Source organism: Bactrocera dorsalis, chromosome 3, assembly GCF_023373825.1.
Source record: "Bactrocera dorsalis isolate Fly_Bdor chromosome 3, ASM2337382v1, whole genome shotgun sequence".
NCBI classification, from domain to species: domain Eukaryota; kingdom Metazoa; phylum Arthropoda; class Insecta; order Diptera; family Tephritidae; genus Bactrocera; species Bactrocera dorsalis.
In genome coordinates, this window is record NC_064305.1 from 20,387,692 (window position 1) to 20,407,592 (window position 19,901).

At 38.9% G+C, this 19,901-nt stretch overlaps 2 protein-coding genes across 2 annotated transcripts; one reads left to right on the forward strand and one right to left on the reverse strand.

The window, feature by feature from the left end:
- The first annotated feature begins 901 nt into the window (after nt 1-901).
- On the forward strand, nt 902-1,742 carry LOC125777288 (uncharacterized). Its single transcript, XM_049451669.1, has 3 exons — nt 902-966; nt 1,033-1,213; nt 1,281-1,742. Exons 1-3 carry the CDS (start codon nt 902-904, stop codon nt 1,740-1,742), a joined length of 708 nt encoding a protein of 235 aa, XP_049307626.1.
- Nucleotides 1,743-2,074: 332 nt separating this feature from the next.
- LOC125777289 (putative nuclease HARBI1) lies at nt 2,075-3,295 on the reverse strand. The gene is made up of 3 exons (XM_049451670.1): nt 3,120-3,295; nt 2,637-3,063; nt 2,075-2,578 (listed from the first exon to the last, which is right to left on the reverse strand). Exons 1-3 carry the CDS (start codon nt 3,236-3,238, stop codon nt 2,075-2,077), a joined length of 1,050 nt encoding a protein of 349 aa, XP_049307627.1. The 5' UTR covers nt 3,239-3,295.
- Between the last annotated feature and the right edge of the window lie 16,606 nt (nt 3,296-19,901).

Sequence of the window (19,901 nt, forward strand, 5' to 3'; positions counted from 1 at the left end):
CAGCCGTGCTCCCAATTTCACATTCACAAATTTCCTTGTGAATTCGGTTTGAAATCACATATTTGACGCTCCCACTTTCACATTCACATTATTTTTTGTGAATCGAATCCGAGTTCTTTGTTGCCAGTGAAATGAAAAGTAAATGGCAAAATGTGTTAAAATGAGAAATTATTTTCTATAAGAAAATTGTTTTATATATCCTTTGATATTAGTAGGTGCTACTCATGACCTTTTTAAATTACTTATTTATTGGTATATACGAATTTTTTACATTATTTGCTGATATACTCAAAAAAATCATGCATCGCTCAATCCGAAAGGAAATATTCAACAACAGCTGTTAGTGAATTGCTACAACGATAACCGTTTGTGAGGCAGGGTTGACTTGCTTTGTGGAACAAATTCCCAAGGATTCATTTCGTGTTCGTTATAAATTTTATAAAACTTTATGTAAAGGTGTATTCTTTAATTTATTTAAGTAATACTAATGTTATTTCTTTTATTAGTATTGCCGGTTTCTTTGAAATTTTAAATAATTAACATTAGTTAATAACCTTGTTAGTCCGTCGATGTTTCTTACAAACCGGAATATTTTTCATCGTATTTGTAACAAATGTGGGAGCATTTTGCAAGAATAAAATGGATTTTCTGTAGTATTTTATGCACTGAATATTGTTTGCTTTATGATATTTGCTTTGAGGATAACCTCTTTGCTTTGATATTAATATGAAAAAAAAACCATACGATTTGACTTCTGCAATCCTTGGCATGTCCAACATATTATATCCAAACTAAAAATTATTGAGTTAACTTATTTAAAGAACAATGAATAGTTTTCATACAATATCAAAGCATTCTTAAATAAAAACAACGCGATTTTAAAATCACAGCTGTGGCAACAATGCTTAAGCTCGTCAGCTGTTTCATGTCATCGGAATTATTTGGGGAAAACGAAACCAGCAACATGTAAGTAATTATTAAATTTGCCAATTGATGTCATGTTTTATGAGTATTAAATAATCTTCATTGCAGGGGCAAACATAAAACTCAAATGAAAGATAACGTTTTCGTGGAATTCATGAAATTGAACCAGGATTTAGCCAGAGGCTTCATTAAAGGTGACCGGCCAATAGCTGCTGCCAAATGGCATGCATTAGTCTGCAAACTAAATGCTGCTGGCCCACCTATCAAGGACATTGCCGGTTGGAAAAAAGTAAGGCATTTCAGGTTAACAGCAAATATAAATGTTAAACAAAAGTAAGTTCGGGTTTTCCTAAAAGGAATGGCTCGATTGGAAAATGCATATTCGCAAAAAACTGGCGCACAATGAGAAGGAAGGCAAAGCCACCGGGGGAGGTCCATATGATCAGACCGTTATTTTACCAATTGAGGAGGAAGTTGCAAAAATATGTGGTCTGTTCGAAATGGTGAATGGGTTGGAAGGTGCCCTTACTTTTGGAGTACCGGAAGAGCACACAGAAGCAGAAAATGTATCACAACGCACTGAAGAGCCAATACAAACCGAGACACCAATTGTTGAGGAGGTAGCTGAGCCTACCCCAAAACGTCGAAAGTTAGGGCCCCAAACATCAAATGTGCAGTCTTTGGACGAAGTGTGTGCTGCGCAACTGGACACCATGAAAACCATTGCAACCAGTCTACAGAAACTTATAACACATCAAGAGGAGCATAACCGCCAACAGCTTGAGCACCACCGCATAATTAAAAAAATTGAAGCATAAAAGTTGGAAGTTCTAAAAAGGCTGATAAATAATAACGTTTGAAGTTTTAAACTTTAACTTAACATGGTTTATTTCATATATAAATATAACCATATCTATTGTAAAAAATGTGGCACAAACAACGATGGGAACATTGTATATTTATTTTTGCATCTCGCTGTAGTATACAAATCAATATTCCAATAAAACATTAATAATAATTAATAAAACTGAAAACTCCAAATAAATACATAGAAAACACAATTGTTTAAATCTTGAGTACCCTTTGGTATAATTTAAAGTTAATTGGTAAAGAGAAAAGACTTGACTAAAAAGTAGTGAATTTAGGCCAGTTACTGTGACAAGTATTGCGCTATTTCATTTCTTATTGAAGTGCCATCTTGTTGATCTTCGAACTCAGTTGCTGGGTCTTCATAGTCAAAGTTTTCGTCGTAGCTACAGTAATCATCTTGTAATGGTCCAGTATTCTTGCGGCAAATGTTGTGCAAAGCACAACATACGTTTATAATACTACATGCAAATCCGGGCTCATAATTTAAAGACCGTTGCATGCATCTAAATCTGCTTTTAAGTAGGCCAATAGTGCGCTCTACAATATTTCTAGCAGCGGCATGTTTTTTGTTACAAATATGTTGCGGAGATCCATTTTCAGCGCTCCTAAATGGAGTCAAAACGAAATTTTCTAAAGCATATCCCGAGTCCGCCAAAACAAAGTGTCCATTTAGCGCCCTGGAGAAATATAACCGAGCCTGACTGTTATTCCAAATAAAAGAGTCATGACAGGACCCAGGATGTGTACAATCAATAGCAATTATCTCCATGTTGTAATTACAGACCTTGGGACCACAATACATAGTAAATTGTTTAATCAAATATATTGATTTTAGAACATACCACCATGGCATTAAGGCTAAAGTATCCCTTTCTATTGAAATATACAGAGTCATTATTTACGGGCTTCTTTATGCGGATATGTGTGCCATCTACGCATGCGATAATATTAGGAAGCTGGAACTTGTTGTTAAAATATTCCTTTGACTTTTCCATATCCTGCGGTGTCATTTTCAATGTGATGGTATCATTGCATATTAAAATCTCCAATTTTCGAATAATTTTGTGCAGTATTTTGCCAAATGTACTCCTGCCAATGTTGATATGGTGGTCCTTTGCTATTGCCAATTGGTAGGAACCAATGGCCAGATAGCGAAGGACAGCAGCCAATTGGATTGAGTGGGACAGCCTCGATGGCTTTAAATGGGGACTTAGTTTATTTAAAACAAATAAAAATAACTCCTTACTTAGACGGAACGACTGAATAAACCTGTAAAACTCGCCACTATTATTATGGGCACAAATACGTTGTTGAATTTAACTTACCGTTTTTCAGAAATTTTAAGAATGCTAGAGGCATTCCTCAGATGTCTGTTACGCCTAATTTCCATAATTTTACGCCTTCTTTTGGCTTCAAAACAAGCAATTGAAAAAATAAATGGCATTTTACAATATTTATAAATTTTCAATAAAATCCTCTCAGATGCTTGTCAGCTGTTTAGAATGAGGAAACAATGGGAAAATATCGATAACAAAATTTGTGAAATTGGGAGCACACGAATTCACTAGTAGCAGAAAATTATTGCCGGTAAGTGTGAACAATTTTATTGGTTATCAGAAAATTGAGTCGTTTTGTTGTAATTTGATATTTTGTTGCATAATTTTTTGGAGAATCGAACAATATAGGGATAGAAATCTTGTGTAAATGGGTATTTAGACTTATTTGAAATTAAATTTTTAAGTGTGTATAGATTTTGAATATTTAAAAAATGCAAATTGTTGCATACTTTTGGTATGATTCTGTTTAAAAAGTATTAACTCACTACAGATTATTATATTATTGGAAAATTTTATTTGGCATTTTCAAGCTTTTATCTCATTATGAAGATATTTTCGGTGTTTATTTCATGAAAACGTTACTTTTTTTGCTCATAATAAATTTAATGCATTACCTTTCAGGATTTGGGATTTTGATGAAAGAATGTTTTATCGGTTAACGTATAGGATAATACGGGTTTGGTTTTTTAGTCTTCAGGGGTTGCCAAGTGGGATAATGAAAGCCAAATTAGTTTGATTTATAACAAGCGACAGTGTCATTGAAGATTTAGGATATGCTATAGGTTAAATACGCAGACTCATTTGGCATATTTGACGTCTTCATAACGATTTTTCTACTACTTGAAACACTGGCGGCCATCGACTGTGATAATCGCTGTGATCGACGGAAAATGTGTCTGTTGGAGTCATATATTTTCAAGGTCCATTGGGGTATACAAGGAGCCAAATTTGGGCACAAAAATAATTGGTTATCATTGAGCGATAGACGATACCTATCACAGTAACCTGCCGGTCTTCATTATCACGAAAGAAGTGACGGGACCAATGGACGCCACCGGCCCATAAACAAGCACGGAAACCGAAATTTTTCGCCTGCAATGGTAATTCAGAAGTACGTGTCTGCCTGAGCCATATAACGGCATATTTTGCTTATGGACGAATCTATTCAGCCAAAAATGAGCATCATCGCTGAAGACGATTGTTTTGATTGAAAATCCAGATCCTTTTCAAGTTGTTGCTCAAACCTGGCAATATCCGACGACAATGGGGAGTCCTATGCTAGTGGTCAAGCGCTTCAGACCTTCTCGCGTCAATTTTAATCTTGTAAGGATGTAGGGCTTCCCAGAAGTGCACAGCACTTATGTTCATACATTCGCCACGACACGTCATGGCCTTTAGAGACCACCTGCGCTAGCAGCCGCAATATTCTTGACACATGACGTTGGCACTTCTTTGTCTCAAGCCTGGCACATAGGGAACATGTTGTACACTGCATGTAGAGGACAATTCAAAAACTTTTCCACTAGAATCACATTTGTTGATCTGACAGTACCTGAGCGGTTCCGACAATTATTCGAATTGTTTCGGGGATACAACTATAAATTTAGAAGAATTAAATAGGGATCTTCCGCCGAGTGTGGTGATCTCCCGTTGCTGTTTAGCTTCAAGAATCTCGAAACATCTCTCTCGATCACAGAGGGAAATTTCTGATCAACCCCGTAAACGCTGATGTTTGCAAAGCGAAAGTAATAGCGTCTAGGAGGCCTGTGAGTTCTAGCTGAAATCAATACGAAAGGGCTTCATAAAGCTACCATGCACATGAGACGTTTACCTCCGACGTCTCCGGCCGTATCGTCTGCCAAATTCCAGTGTAGTCAAAAAAATTGTAAAATTTTAAGTGTCTTCGATAAGTCTCGGTGCCACAGAACCTAACACTTTCCCCTACTAAATCCTCAGTGTGACCATATTCACTAACTTCGAACGAAGGATAAGGGACTTGACCTGACAATTGCCGACTAATAGCGTTAAAATGTGCTAAGATTTTAAGTGTGACATTTCGATTATCGCTAAAGTACAGAACGGCAAGTCCAATAGACATGTCAGAACACTTGCTTCGGACTACAATGGAATGTCTCCTGATGTCTTCAAATCGAACAACAGCACAGTGCGGTGCGCCCATACGCTCACTCCCAATTATGGAGCAATAGATGAACCCCATCTCCAAGCAGATTCTGTTGAGATGCTTTCGCAGGAATCATTCCCGCCGTCACCTGATTGTAGCAGAACCCGCGTCCTAGGAGCATCAAAAGAGGTCCTTCCTCAACAACGTCGTCGAGATAAAATAATACGCTGAACCAAACTTGCGGACGCAACAAACTAACTTCGGACATGCCGATTGACTGCCAATCACAGTGGAGCCAAAAACACTTTCAACCGATCCTCCTTCTCCAGTGAATGGCAGATACTTGAAGTTGAACTTCTACACATGACGCCATCCTCCACTAATTGTCGATATTCTACAGAGTTCAATTTGAGTTTTTATAAAAAGATTGAAAAAAACGAAATGAGCATTGGCTTGAAAATTGTATTGTAAACAAATTTAGTTTAAATCAATGCTAACGGACCTGTAAAAGGTTGGCTAGTGGTGTACTCCAACCAAAGTTGGAAGTGGCTCCTTAGACTACACTGTTCCTGTTACCATTTACTTTACTCCTATAAAGGAAGTATTCTTCTTGCTCTAATTTTAATAGCAAAGCACCTACTTTCATTCACGTCCTCCCAAAGCCAAATTAATTTACTTATTTAATAAAGTGAGCATACTTTTTGGCGCGCAAATTAAGATATTGCCCAATTAATACTTAATTATAGCACAGGTATTGCACAGCTACTGCATATTTCCGAAGCTATGCGAAAGCTATTTATAAGCATTCGTTGAAATTAGCAGACATAAATATAAACAAAGTCGGCAATGAGTTATTGTAAAGGGAAATGCGATTTTCATATAGTACACTTACCATTCAGGTAGCCGGCAAAGTGTTGGTTATTTAAAATGTGATTGGCACGCAACGCGAAAGCTCATTAGCATTTCGCATAAACAAACAAGCGGCAGCGAACAAACGACAGCAATGAGCCGCTCAAATTAATGCACAGATATATACATGCATAAATGAACGGCGCGCGCGAAAGTATGCAACGGCATTGTGTGGGTAGGCGAGTGATGGTGGGCGCGCTGAGTGTTTGGTTGCGTGAGAGAGAGCGGGCGCATGAGTGGAGACTTGAAATTAATTGCATTTGAAGTATTTTTAAATACAATCAACACATTTTTGTCATTAAGCCAGTCGGGCAAATAGCAAACAGCAAACACGCAGTCAACGAGCCGCTTAACCGACGGTAGCCGACGAGATGAGCTGGGTGTGATGTATCTGCGTGTGTGATTGTGCTGTGCTGATTGTGTGACTGTATGATTTTTCAATAAGCATATTTGCTTGGTCGAGAGTGTATGTGTGTGTGTGTGCGATTATAGGTGTTCGCTGCTGCTGTGTGTGTGTGTGTACTCAAGTAAATAGCGCACATTTATTTGCGGTTTTAATTGTATGCCAACAAAGCTGTACAAACACACACACATGTCTCCATACGCACACATATACACAGTCATCCACAGAAAATCAAGCAATCACTGACATTACATGGCTCACAGTAACAACAACAAAAAAATTTATAAAAATAAAAACGCAAAATTATTGAATGTTGTAAAAATTGAGGAAAAAATGTCGGAAAATCAAATGAATTTAAATATAAAGTTTGCCAATGTGTGTAAATAAAAAAAAAATTAACGCCAGAAAAATAAATATAAATAGCAAATAAAAAATATTTCGAACGAAAAATTAAATCAACGTAATTTAAATGCGCTTTTCAAGCGTTGTTTGCATATTTTTAGGCGCGCATTGCCATTTTTTCCGCAAACAACTTTGTAAAATATAAAAATAAGAACATAAACTAAGAGAAAACGCTTAAAAATGGAATATTTAATGCGAAATCTCTTAATTTACACAGCACTCAAAGCGCAACTAGCAGCAGGCTGAGCGAAAAAAGGTGGAAAATGTAACAAAAAAATAAAATAAAAAGGGAAGCGCACCAAAATCAATACCTGTGTCCTTGTGCTGACGGTCTTTAATTAAAAATGCCGACCGAAAAATGTAAAGAAGTACTCCAAAAGGCAAGTGTAAGCGCAAGGTGACAGCATATAGCGACAGTCCGCCAAAATAAATACGAGGGTACATAAGTATAAAAGCATATAGCAATAAGTAGTTGTTTTTGCAACGCGCACAAAGACACATACATATGTACCACACACAACGTGGTTGAGTCCAGCTGAACAAGGTGAGTGCACGCGCCGGCCAACCAACCTCCGTAGTGCCCAATTTCGCCTTCTTTGAAGGGCAATCGCAGGCAAGGATATCACCGTTGAAGGCGCGCAGATAGGTTAATCTGGTATTAAACGGCGTATATTACACGAAGTCTGGCTGAGTGGGTGCGTCCACATACACATACATACATATAAAGTAAGTATTGTTGTGGAAGATGCTTGCTGCTGGCATCTTAAAAGGCCACTCAGACACTATATTGCAGCGCAGTCAGCAGCAGTCAGACACAATGCTTTTAAAATATGTTCGTATGTACATGTGTGTGTATGACCGTTGCGCCAACAATGCTTTTCTCTTGAATCATATCTGCTCTATTTTCAATGTGTTTTTAACACTAAATTTCTCAGCTGTGCCGTGTGCGACTTTCGGCGTGAATATCTGCAAGTCTTTAAACGCTGCCTTCACTAAATGTGTTGTTATGACACCTATTTTGACATACATACATATATACACTTTTTGGGATGTCTTCTCTTTCTTTATTGGCGTAGAAACCGCTTGACCAGTTTGAGATACCTAGTGCAGCCAGGTCCTTCTCCACCTGATCTCTTCAATAGAATGAAGGACTACCTCTTCCTCTGTTTCCTCCGGCTAGTGTAGCGTAGGGCCGAATCATCAGATGTTCTCATCGTCCTTGCCTCTGCACCATATAGCATGACGGGGATGATGAGTGACTTATAGAGTTTGGTCTTCGTTCGTCGAGAGAAGACCTTACGTCTGAATTGCATTCTCAGTCCGAAGCACCAATTGGGAAGGGTTATTCCAGTCTGGCGAAAGCAGAACTACACAGGGCAGAGCACATTTAAATTCCAATTGTCGGGCATGTTTTCGTTCGACCATATTCTAAAAAAAAGATAAAGATTCATGCTCCTTAACAGACCTTCGCCGTCGTATTTGAAAAGCTCGGCCGGCAATCCATCGACCTCCGCCGTTTTGTTGTTATTCAGACGGGTAATTGCTATTCGAACTTCTTCATAGTAGAGCAAGGGAACGTCCGCTCCATCGTCATCGATTGGGGAATCGGGTCCGCTTCCTCTTGGCGTTATGCTTTCACTGCCATTCAGCAAGCTGGAGAAGTGTTCCCTCCATAATTTTAGTATGGTCTGGGTCGCTTGTCAAGCTCTTCACACTCATGCATTTCGGCCTCTTTCTGTAGATGCGTCTCGCTTCCCTCTTCAGCTATCGGTATCTATCCCATCCGGCAAGTATTGCGGCCGATCGTTACGTTGCGAGGTAGGCAGTCGGTTTTCTCTCCACTGCAACACGGCACTCCTCGTCGTACCAGCTGTTCTTTTGCCTTTTCCGAAAACCAATGGTTTCGGTTGTAGCTGTACGTAAGGAGTTTGAAATGCCGTGCTACAATTCCCTTAATCGAAGTTGTTGACAAGTGATCTCAGAGAGCAGGAGTGCAAGCCGAGTAGAAAATTGTTCGGTGGTCTGTTGTAACTGCAGCTTCTCGCCGTCAAACCTTCCTGTTGTTTGTTGCAGGGTGGGTATCTAGGCTGCAACAAGATAGTGGTCCCAGTCGATGTAAGAACCTCGGAACGTGCGCACCGGAGACGTGTATGCCATCTATCACAACAAGATCGATATGGATACTTCGGGCCCCAGCGAAATTGATCAGCCACAATCCATACGGGGATGTCTCCTCGTGTAGGCTGGGGAGGGGGTGCTTCAAATTCTCAGAACGGATGCTTTTTGGACTACCCAGAGGATACTTGGCATAAGACTGGAAGTCGTGAGCTGCGTTTCTTTCCACTCTCAAGTGAATGACGCTTAGAGAACTTTTCTTACTTAAGTGAACTTCTAGGCATGGCTCCATCCTTTGCGGGCTAGGAGAGGTAGAGGAAGAGGAAGTCGTCCACTCCGTTGAAAACACCAGATGAAGGTAGTCCACTTTATACTAGGAATCTGCAATTGGCGCCAAACCGCGAAAGGGAAGAACGACTGGCGCGCTGCGTAAACTCAACTATAACCGAGTGAGCGATGTCCTCGCCAATAAAGATTTTGCACTGTGATTATTAATTGACAATTTAAACTGCAAAAACACAGGAGAACTTGTGGTTAGCAAAGGGCGGTCAGTACTTCATAAAATTATTCATAACTAATGCGACTCTAATCTATACACAGTTAGTACATACCTCTCCGCTGCCGGAAAATACCTGAAACCATGTGCTATTCTTCTAAAAAAAACTTGAGTTGCAAAACAAATAGCCTGTACCGTATGAATCCAAACCCGACAATTAAAATTTTGCTAAAGAATGAGCACGCTTTTAGGCTAAAAAACCTTGCCTGCGTTTAAAGTACATAGTTCTACTTCGCATTAAAAGCGAAAATCATTTAAAGTTGTACGAAAGTTTAAAAGAAATTTCGTAGCATACTTTTAGGGCTCGAAAGCATTCGCGCTCTTTAGAATTCCCCATAATTTGATGCACACAAATGCTCATAGCGCAGTTGCTATGTTGGCATATGAAGTTCGTTCCAACTTATGCGCTCACTTCCAAGATACATACATACGTACACATATTTGTAGTTGCATACATCTTTGTGCCGTCAATGCACAAAAGTATGCAATAACTTTTTATTTAACTTGACTTGACGCTTGGCAAACGTCAGTTATTTAACGACGACTTTATTATTATGATTATTATTATTATTACAGTGCGCTTGCATTTCGCTCCGCTGCGCTGTTGTGCCATGCATTTTGCATGCTTATCTCGGCAGCCTCCACAATTTCGACGGTGCTCACTCGGCACTCAACTCCACTCGGCTCCAGTACTTGCTCAACATATTAAACGCGCTTTTTAGCAGCAAAATGCTTGTTTGTTTACGCTTGTAGTGCCACTAGTCACTCACTCTGCTCATTCATGTAGTGAGTATGTCAGCTGGTGTGTTTGCGTGTCGTGCGCCTCATTGTATGCTTTATATTTATTTGTGAATGTATGATATTTGGCGCCTTTTAATTTTCTGTTGTGCCCGCTTTATGTGCTGCCATTCGAGTTTCATTATGTTTTCTCATTTCTTTCGCGCTACTCGCATATTTTTCCAAAGCAGTGAGCGCTGAGTGGGCCGGTAAATACTGCCGAAATGGCGCTTACTTGACTGCGAGGAGCATATTTGGCGGCGCTTAAATGTATGCTGTAAATATATTTGGTTTATTTTACAATCGCTTGGCCTTTTTCAACTTCCACTTCAATTTTGCTGCAATAAATGTTAAGTGAAGCGCCAAAAAGTATGCAATGCTTTCGACACACAATTCTAGTGGCGCGACTTGTTGGTTATCCCACCTAGTAATGGCGCTATTATGGAGTTGTAATAATAATAATAGTACTGAATACAAAAACATCTCGCTAAACGTTCTATTGCATTGTGAACTGCTACTAACAGCTGCATACATTTAGGCTCGCCACCGTTTGTTGTAAATAAACTGCTTAAGCGCGAATGTTTTGCTTTTGGCTACGTTTCTCTTAGCAGTAAGTTGAATTTGCATGGTTTTTACGCGCAGCAGCTACAACATACACCTAACATATGCATATATTTTATAAGACTGGCGCTTAGAAGCTTCGTGCAATGAGTTCAGCACTATGAAAGATGTGAGTTTATACATGCCCGCAGCAAATTTTCATACGCTCTGCGGCCTTTAAAGTGTCTGCGCTTGACTGCTTCTTACTTACATTTACACACACACTCGCCGCTTTATTTCCTTCTGGCTGCGCATGCATACATTTAGGCGCATTTTTCGCACCAGAGTGCCAGCTGTGTTTCTGAGGCGGCAAAAATTCGCAGACAATTGGCAGCACTTACAAAACACGTGCGAAGAAATAAAAATAAACATAACGCAACTACCATTTAGTGCACCTTTTACACACTCGTTTCTGTATAGTGTGCGCTTTTAGGCGCACAATGCGCGCTGTCTTTTGTATGCCAGCACATGTAACGGACGCTGCTGGTTTGTCTGCTGCCTTATATGCGCTTTTGTTCGCCAACATTCAGCAGCGCGCTTTTCTGTACTGTTGGCTGCTCGCAGGCGTGAAGGCGTGTTTCCTTCGCTACACTTGTAGGCGTGAAATTTTAAGCATATCTGCATTCATACACCAGAGATATGGCGTGTGCAGGTGTCCATGTGGAAGGTATAATTTAAATGCGTTAGGGAAGTTAAAGGGCTCTTGATGGTTGCTTTAGGAATAGAGAACTATTAGGTTTAAGTCTAGAGAGCTGATTTAAAGATACGAGTATTATCACTTTAAGTTTTGCGCACATTAATTGGTTACTACAACTTTAATATGGTTCCATTCGGGTTCCTCGTTGTAGTTATCAGTCTACTGCCACGCGCACAAAACGTCATTAAACGAAAATCTAGAAATTGCCAAAACTAAATAACTAATTAAGATACAAAATGAAAAGATACAAAATTAGGCAGAGGTGTATTTGATGCCTGAAATTCAAGTTCGTGATTTCATCGACATTGGGTTTCATCAAGGCGGCGCCACTTCCCACACATCGCATCAATCAATGGATTTATTGCGAGAACACTTCAGTGAGCAGATAATTTCACGTTTCGGTCCGGTCGATTGGTCAGCAAGGTTGTGTGATATCACACCGTTAGACTTTTTTCTGTGGGGATATGTGAAGTCTATGCGGACAATTCCGATTCGGTTCAGGCCTAGGAGCGAGTTACCAGTCGAAATGGTCGAACGAGTCATCGAAAATTGGACTCAACGGATGTACCAACTGAGACTTAGCCGCGGCCAACATTTGAAAGAGATAATCCTCAAAAAATAAATGCCAAAGAATGTTCTTTCGAATGATAATAACCATTTCCCCATTAAGTAGGAAGTTTTTGTGTTTTTTCTTCAAAAAAGTTGGGAACCATTAAATATCACAACCAAGATGAAAGATTTTATAGGAGCAGGTGTAAAAATTGGACAAAGGGCGTCAAAGTAAGACCCAGTCGTGGCACTGCCCACCTTTCGGCGAAATATTATATCTCAGGAACTACTTGACTGATTTCAACCCAATTTGGTGCGTTTAGTTATCATCCAATCATTCCTATTATATGCTGCGAAAATCGAGGTGGGCGTAAAAACACAAAAACCACACCTACTCACACATAACAAACTTATAAATTCAATTTAATTCTTTCTCATTATAATACACAAATCAAACAGCAATAATGTACTCAAGAGATTTTATTTTACGTGTGAAAATTGTCAAAATCGGTTATTTATAATTTTACTATAACTCGATCCTTTTGCCCAAAATGATTAAAATCCTTTAGTTCACATATAAAATTTTTTGAGAAATTCCGGTTGACTTTATGCTTTACCTGTTTAGTTTGTAACACTGATTAAACTCATTAAAGAATCTTTACATTCTTTCCGTTGGTGGGGAAAAATAAAGATCTTCATTAAAAATGAATGAATGAATATATTCTTACAAATCAAATATTTTGTCCCTCGAAACGGATAGAGCTCGGCCAAAATTAGAGATCTGTATAAGAGAAATAAAGGCAATATCAAAGATTTGGTCCTAACCAGCCAAGAGAGCTCGAGGCAAATCTTAAGTCCCGGTATTCTTAAGTTTACAGGCTAGAAAAGAACCGACACTTTAATTAGGCAGTATTTCGGCAAGTTAAAAAAATATGATAAAAAAATCCGCGATATCGAGCCCTGCGACTTCATTACAACTAAAAAGAAAAAGCAGTCTATGCGTAGAAGACATTACTTTTAAGAAGCTGTTTTTTGTTTACTGTTTTTTTAATTTCATAATTTTTTTAGCAATGATTTTATGTTTATTAATATTTTTTTATAATTTTATATTAAAAATTTTTTATATTATTTAATTATTTTGTATGATTTTAATATTTAGTACATATCTTTCAGAAGTAGTGATATATATAGAGGCACGATGCTCGCATGGGAATGAAGATGGATGAATGAGAGCCGCGGCAGATGGATGGCCAGATTTATAAGAGATTTAAACTTATGGATAAGTCGCAAATGTGTACTTTTTTCAGAAAGTCGAAAAGCTGTCATGCCTATATCACAACCCGACAGAAGTCGACGCAAAACACACATTATTTGAATGTGTGCGGTGGCAATGAGAACCACCGCTGAAGACCTGACAATGTAATCAACCTGAGGAAAACCAGGGGATTATCCAGAAGCTCGCAGCAATTTTGCTACGCTAAAAAAAGCGGGACCTGAACGCAGGTGTGCAGATGTAAATCTCACATTGAGAAAAATGGAACGTCACCCTAAAGTATTGCAAACGCCGTTCCAGGGTAAGCGACGGTTCCTTACATAGATGAGCGTTTTTAGTGACCTGCAAATGGCACATACCGTTGCTGTGACGATAGCACTGTTGATGAGGAAGGCTTTTTCCACCCCTTCACCTGTAAAAAATATATATATATATATCTATCTGGTTAACGGGTTATTTGCAATTTCACTTACACATTTCCATATATTTTACTTTTTTTATTTTTATGTTTTAAATCCTTTAAATTTTAAGTGACATTAACCTCGGGGGTGGTGGTATGAGTGGGCATTAAAGGACACCGCCAACTTTCAGGTAAAATCACATTTCTCAGGAACTGCTCCACCGATTTCAACCAAATTCGGTAGGAACATTCTTATTTTACAGAGCGAAAATGTACGAAATCAGAATCATGCCTACTTCACATATAAGGCAATTCTAAATTTCATTTCATTTGTTCACCTTCCGGTATACCAATCAAGAACAAATTAATATAACTGAATAAAGAGCGAGTACTCCACCTTGTGACCAAAAATTGTTCATGGCAAAATCGGTCAATGTGCGAGATATATAATTGAAATTTAGGGATAATCTTTGATATTGGTATGACACCGACAATAGTATGTCTGTGTGTCAAAAATGGTTTGAGTCGTGTCAATACTTCTCTTAGCTCCTATATACCTATAACAACGATTTTCGAACTTCCAGGTGGCACCCGAACTTAACTCTTCCTTAGTTGTTATACTCTGAACAGTGTTTATTAAGTTTGTCGCGAAGTTTGTAACACCCAGAAGGAAGGGTGGGAGACCCTATAAAGTACATATGTCTATAAATGATCAGTATACCGAGCTGAGTCGATTTAGCCATGTCCGTCTGTCTGTATATATACGAACTAGTCACTCAGTCAGGAGGATGGAGTCATTTGTAGAAGTTCACGAAAGCGAGGAAAGTTCGTTGAGCGCCATTCACTTGGAAGTAGTCAGAAACGATTATTTTGCATATGGCTCCAGCAGCTTACGAGTTCCGGTCTTTGACCAAGTATCCTCTGGGTAGCCTAAGAACATCCGTTTGAAGGCGAGCTAAAATGAGAAGGCGAAATATCTCCTACTTAGGGTTGTGCGCTGGGTTTGGGACCCGCCACGTAAAAAAACACCCCCAATGAAAATCAACAATCAGCCTGCTGTTGTTGACTCGGCTATAATCGCGTAAGCGGTGTCTACGCCAGTAAAGAAGAAGAAGTCACTCAGTCAGAAAACGTCATTTTCACTTCAAAAAGCTGTTCATTTGTCGGAACTGCCGATATCAGACCACTATAACATATAGCTGCCATATAAACTGAACGATCGGAATCGAATGCTTGTATGGAAAACTTTTACATTTGGCAAGAGATATTCACAAAATTTGATATAGATTATTTTTTAAGGCAGCAATGTAATCTCCGAAGAAATTGCTCAGATCGGATTACTATAGCATATAGCTTCCATACAAACTGAACACATAGCATGTCGAACGAGTGTTTTAGCTTGTGCACTGTGCCACATCAGGTGACTACGGGAAGTGGTTAAAATGTGATTTTTGGCCAAATAATCGGTCACAAGCGTCGATTAATCTGAGCAAGTCGTCAATTTGTGCGGAACAAACCGTGTCAAAAAAAAAGTAATTTTATATTTTTTACTCTGAAATTTATATTTTACTTTTATAAATTAAGGTAGCTAAATATAGTACCTTTAAATTTTATTATTTATTTATACATTGTCAACTGCCTTTGCAGCTGTTATTGACTTTTCCAAAACTTTCTCAAACTTCAAACTGTTCATCATGCCTAACACCTACAAAAGGTCCCTTACCCAAGCAAACATTACCGGCTTAACAAGCACATACATATTTACTTGTGTGCGATTATATGCCGTTATGTGCTTAACACAGGTGTAAAAAGGGGCTTTAAATCTTGAATTTTAGTTGCACATACTTATCGAGACGCCAAAGCAAAGGTGGAAAATCAGTAGTAAACGCCTTTTGGGTATGCTACACACACGTGCATGTGGAAGGTCTTTTAAGGCTACCTGCCGCTTTGGGTAGTGAGGTGTGAATACAAACCTAATACTATATAGATGTGTGTGCAAATGTAACACTTTGTTTTGTTATTTAGCTTTGTTTTTGTTGTTGCTGGTGCGGGTGCTGGGCACCTAGTTAGCAAAATTTCGGGTTAAAAGTCAACGTGACAACGGCCATGATTTACCATAAATGTTTGCATAGACATGGTAACAGCCAAAGCAGACAATAAACATGACATACAAACACATGTGAGTACACACTTGAGAGCCGAAATAAATGCACCTGTGTGTGGGCATGACCTTAGTTGATGTTTTTTCCAGCTTTATTTGTGTATTTGTATGCCTTATTGTTGGCAAATATTTTGACAATAACTTAATATTTTGTTAGGAAACAATGCGGGTGGCTCAGGAGCAGAGCGTAGGGGAGAGTTGAGTGTAGGAGAGAGAGATAAATATCGTTCTAGTATAAAGAAACGTTGGAAATTTTCACTTCTGTGCCAACATTTCGCTCAAACGAAACGAAAATTTGAACTAGTTTGCCACGAACCTTCTATGGCGGTTATGTGTGTTTAGTATATGGTATGTGTATGTGTTTGGGTGAATGCATACGTAATTGTATTTCCTTTCGAACGACTGTCGGCTTGAAAGCAAACATATGTTATTGTTGTTGTTGCTATTTAAATTTATGCTTACAGGTGTGCATTTGTCAGCAAATATTTACCGAAAATCATATGTAACTGTATGTACATATACATATTATATACCAGGCAACACACACACACACACATATTCATAACACATTATTTAGGTCGTGGGTTCATGCATTACCTTTCCAGTTGACGCAAGCGCAGATTTATTGTGCTGACTGTGATTTATGGCATTTTTGTTAATAGGCGAAGATTGTTTGTTGTAAAATATTTCGTCTAAAGCAGCAAATTTGCATAAAATACCTAAACATATTTAGTATATAGAACAAGTGTAAATGCTTTTGTAGGTAAATAGATATATTTATGAGCAGGGGGCTGGCGATTCAATCGATTTTTGGGTAGCAAATTTAGAGAAATAATTAAACATCGACTACTTTAGATCTTAAATAACAAATAACGGATGTTCAAAATCCCTGCTCTCGTAGGGTATTACGCCAGGAATATATGGCATAATGACACACAAAGCAATTATATATACATATATTAGGTTGTCAAATATCTCCTTCCGTCTTTTTGCTCTTTATTCAATGCTTTATAAAAAGTGTTACAATAATTGGAGTTAGATCAAATATGCGCCGTTTCGTTCGTTAAACTGTTTCCATCTAGACGGCAACTTCGGAATACCCCCTCGTAGAAGCCCCACTCCTTATTTACGAAGAAATCGGACAGCCACTTTTCACAAGCCTCTTTTGAGTTCAACTTTACATCAACAAGGGCGTTCGCCATGGACAGGAACAGGTGGTAATCACTTGGCGCTAAGTCCGGGCTATGTAGTGGATGCGATAAAACCTCCCATCCGAGCTCGTGTAGCTTCTGACGAGTTATCAACGAAGGGTGTGATCTGGCGTTGTCCTGGTGGAACACTACACCCTTCCTGTTGGCCAATTCTGGACGATTCTGGTCGATCGCCTACTTCAATCGGTTCAGTTGTTCACAGTAGATGGTAGAATTAAGCGTCTGACCGTACGGGAGCAGCTCATAGTGCATGATTCCCTTCCAATTCCACCAAACACACAGCAAAACCTTCCTGGCTATCAATCCCGGCTTGGCCACTGTTTGGAACGATTCACCGGCCTCGGACCACCGCCGTTTTCGCTTGATATTGTCGTATGTGATCCTTTTATCATCGCCAGTCACCATACGCTTCAAAAATGGGTCGAGTTCGTTTCGTTTCAGCAGCATATCGCAGACGTTGATTCGGTCCAGAAGGTTTTTGGCGTCAAATCATGCGGCACCCAAACATCAAGCTTTTTTTTGTATTCAGCCTTCTGCTGATGGTTTAAAATGGTTTGGTTTGGTGACTAACGCCTATCTTCTGGGCGATGTCACAAGATGCCACATGCCGGTCTAACACGATGTTTTCCATGATTTAATCGGTATTCGTCGTCACAGGTCTTCTGCCGGATGGTTTATCCATGGTGTCGCTTTCACCCGCTCTGAATCGTCGAAACCATTCCTACGCAGTTCGAAGTGATAGAGTACCATTTCCCAAAACAAGATTAATCTCACGTAACGTTTCTCTAGCGGATTTGCCTTTATCGCAGGAAAACTTTAAAATAGCGCAAATTTCGGCGTTAGTGAACTGCATGTTTACACGTCTATAACTGTTTGACGCACAGATTCTCTCTCATTTTTATACTCTCGCAACAAAGTTGCTAAAGAGAGTATTATAGTTTTTGTTCACATAACGGTTGTTTGTAAGTCCTAAAACTAAAAGAGTCAGATATAGAGTTATATATACCAAAGTGATCAGGGTGACGAGTAGAGTTGAAATCCGGATGTCTGTCTGTCCGTCCGTCCGTCCGTGCAAGCTGTAACTTGAGTAAAAATTGAGATATCATGATGAAACTTGGTACACGTATTCCTTGGCTCCATAAGAAGGTTAAGTTCGAAGATGGACAAAATCGGCCCACTGCCACGCCCACAAAATGGCGGAAAACGAAAACCTATAAAGTGTCATAACTAAGCCATAGATAAAGATATTAAAGTGAAATTTGGCACATAGGATCGCATTAGGGAGGGGCATATTTGGACGTAATTTTTTTGGAAAAGTGGGCGTGGCCCCGCCCCCTACTAAGTTTTTTGTACATATCTCGGAAACTACTACAGCTATGTCAACCAAACTCTACAGAATCGTTTCCTTTAGGCATTTCCATACACAGTTCAAAGAAGAAATCGGATAATAACCACGCCCACCTCCCATACAAAGGTTATGTTGAAAATCACTAAAAGTGCGTCAACCGACTAACAAAAAACGTCAGAAACACAAAATTTTACAGAAAAAATGGCAGAAGGAAGCTGCACCCAGGCTTTTTTTTAAATTGAAAATGGGCGTGGCGTCGCCCACTTATGGACCAAAAAGCATATCTCAGGAACCGCTCGACCGATTTCAATGAAATTCGGTATATAATATTTTCTTAACACCCTGATGACATGTACGAAATATGGGTGAAATCGGTTCACAACCACGCCTTCTTCCCATATAACGCTATTTTGAATTCCATCTGATGCCTTCTCTGTATAATATATACATTAGGAACCAATGATGATAGGTAAATGACGGATAATGAAATCTCGATTATCACTTTATCATGCGTGTTTATAATATATATATTAGGAACCAATGATGATAGCGGAATAAAACTTTACACAAATACGGTATTTGAGCTGAGGTATCCCTTGTGGAAAAATTGTCGTGATCGGACTATAACTTTTCAAGGTCCCTTATATCGAACACGAAAAACTCAGTGCCTAACCTAACCTAACCTAATTTTTCACCGAAAATATCGGTAAATCTCTCAGAATTTAATTCTAATTAATTTTACAGCAAAATAAAAAATATGTAAATGACGGATAATGAAATCTCGATTATCACTTTATCGTGCGAGAGTATAAAATGTTCGGTGACACCCGAACTTAGCCCTTCCTTACTTGTCAGTTGTATATCCTATACATTGACCGATATTTCCTGTCAAAAGTGAAATATGGATACTCGGGTCCACATACCATTCTTTACCTATGAACTATATCACTTTTTGTTGGATTTGGACTTTTTTGGTAGTAAGGCAGTATAATTTAAAGGCATTATTCGTGCAAAGTTGTATGTCGTTATATTAATTTGATCTTGATTTGTACACTGGAAAGTGAAAGAGTCAAATGGAATTTAAAATTGTGCATTATGGGAAATAGGCGCGGTTGTAGGCCGATTTGGCCCAATTTTCGCAATGTCACATACGAATAAGAGAAGAATGTCACATATGGAATATTTAGTCGAAATCGGTCGGTCGGGTTCCGAGATATGTAATTTTACTAAAAAGTGGGTGGTGCCAC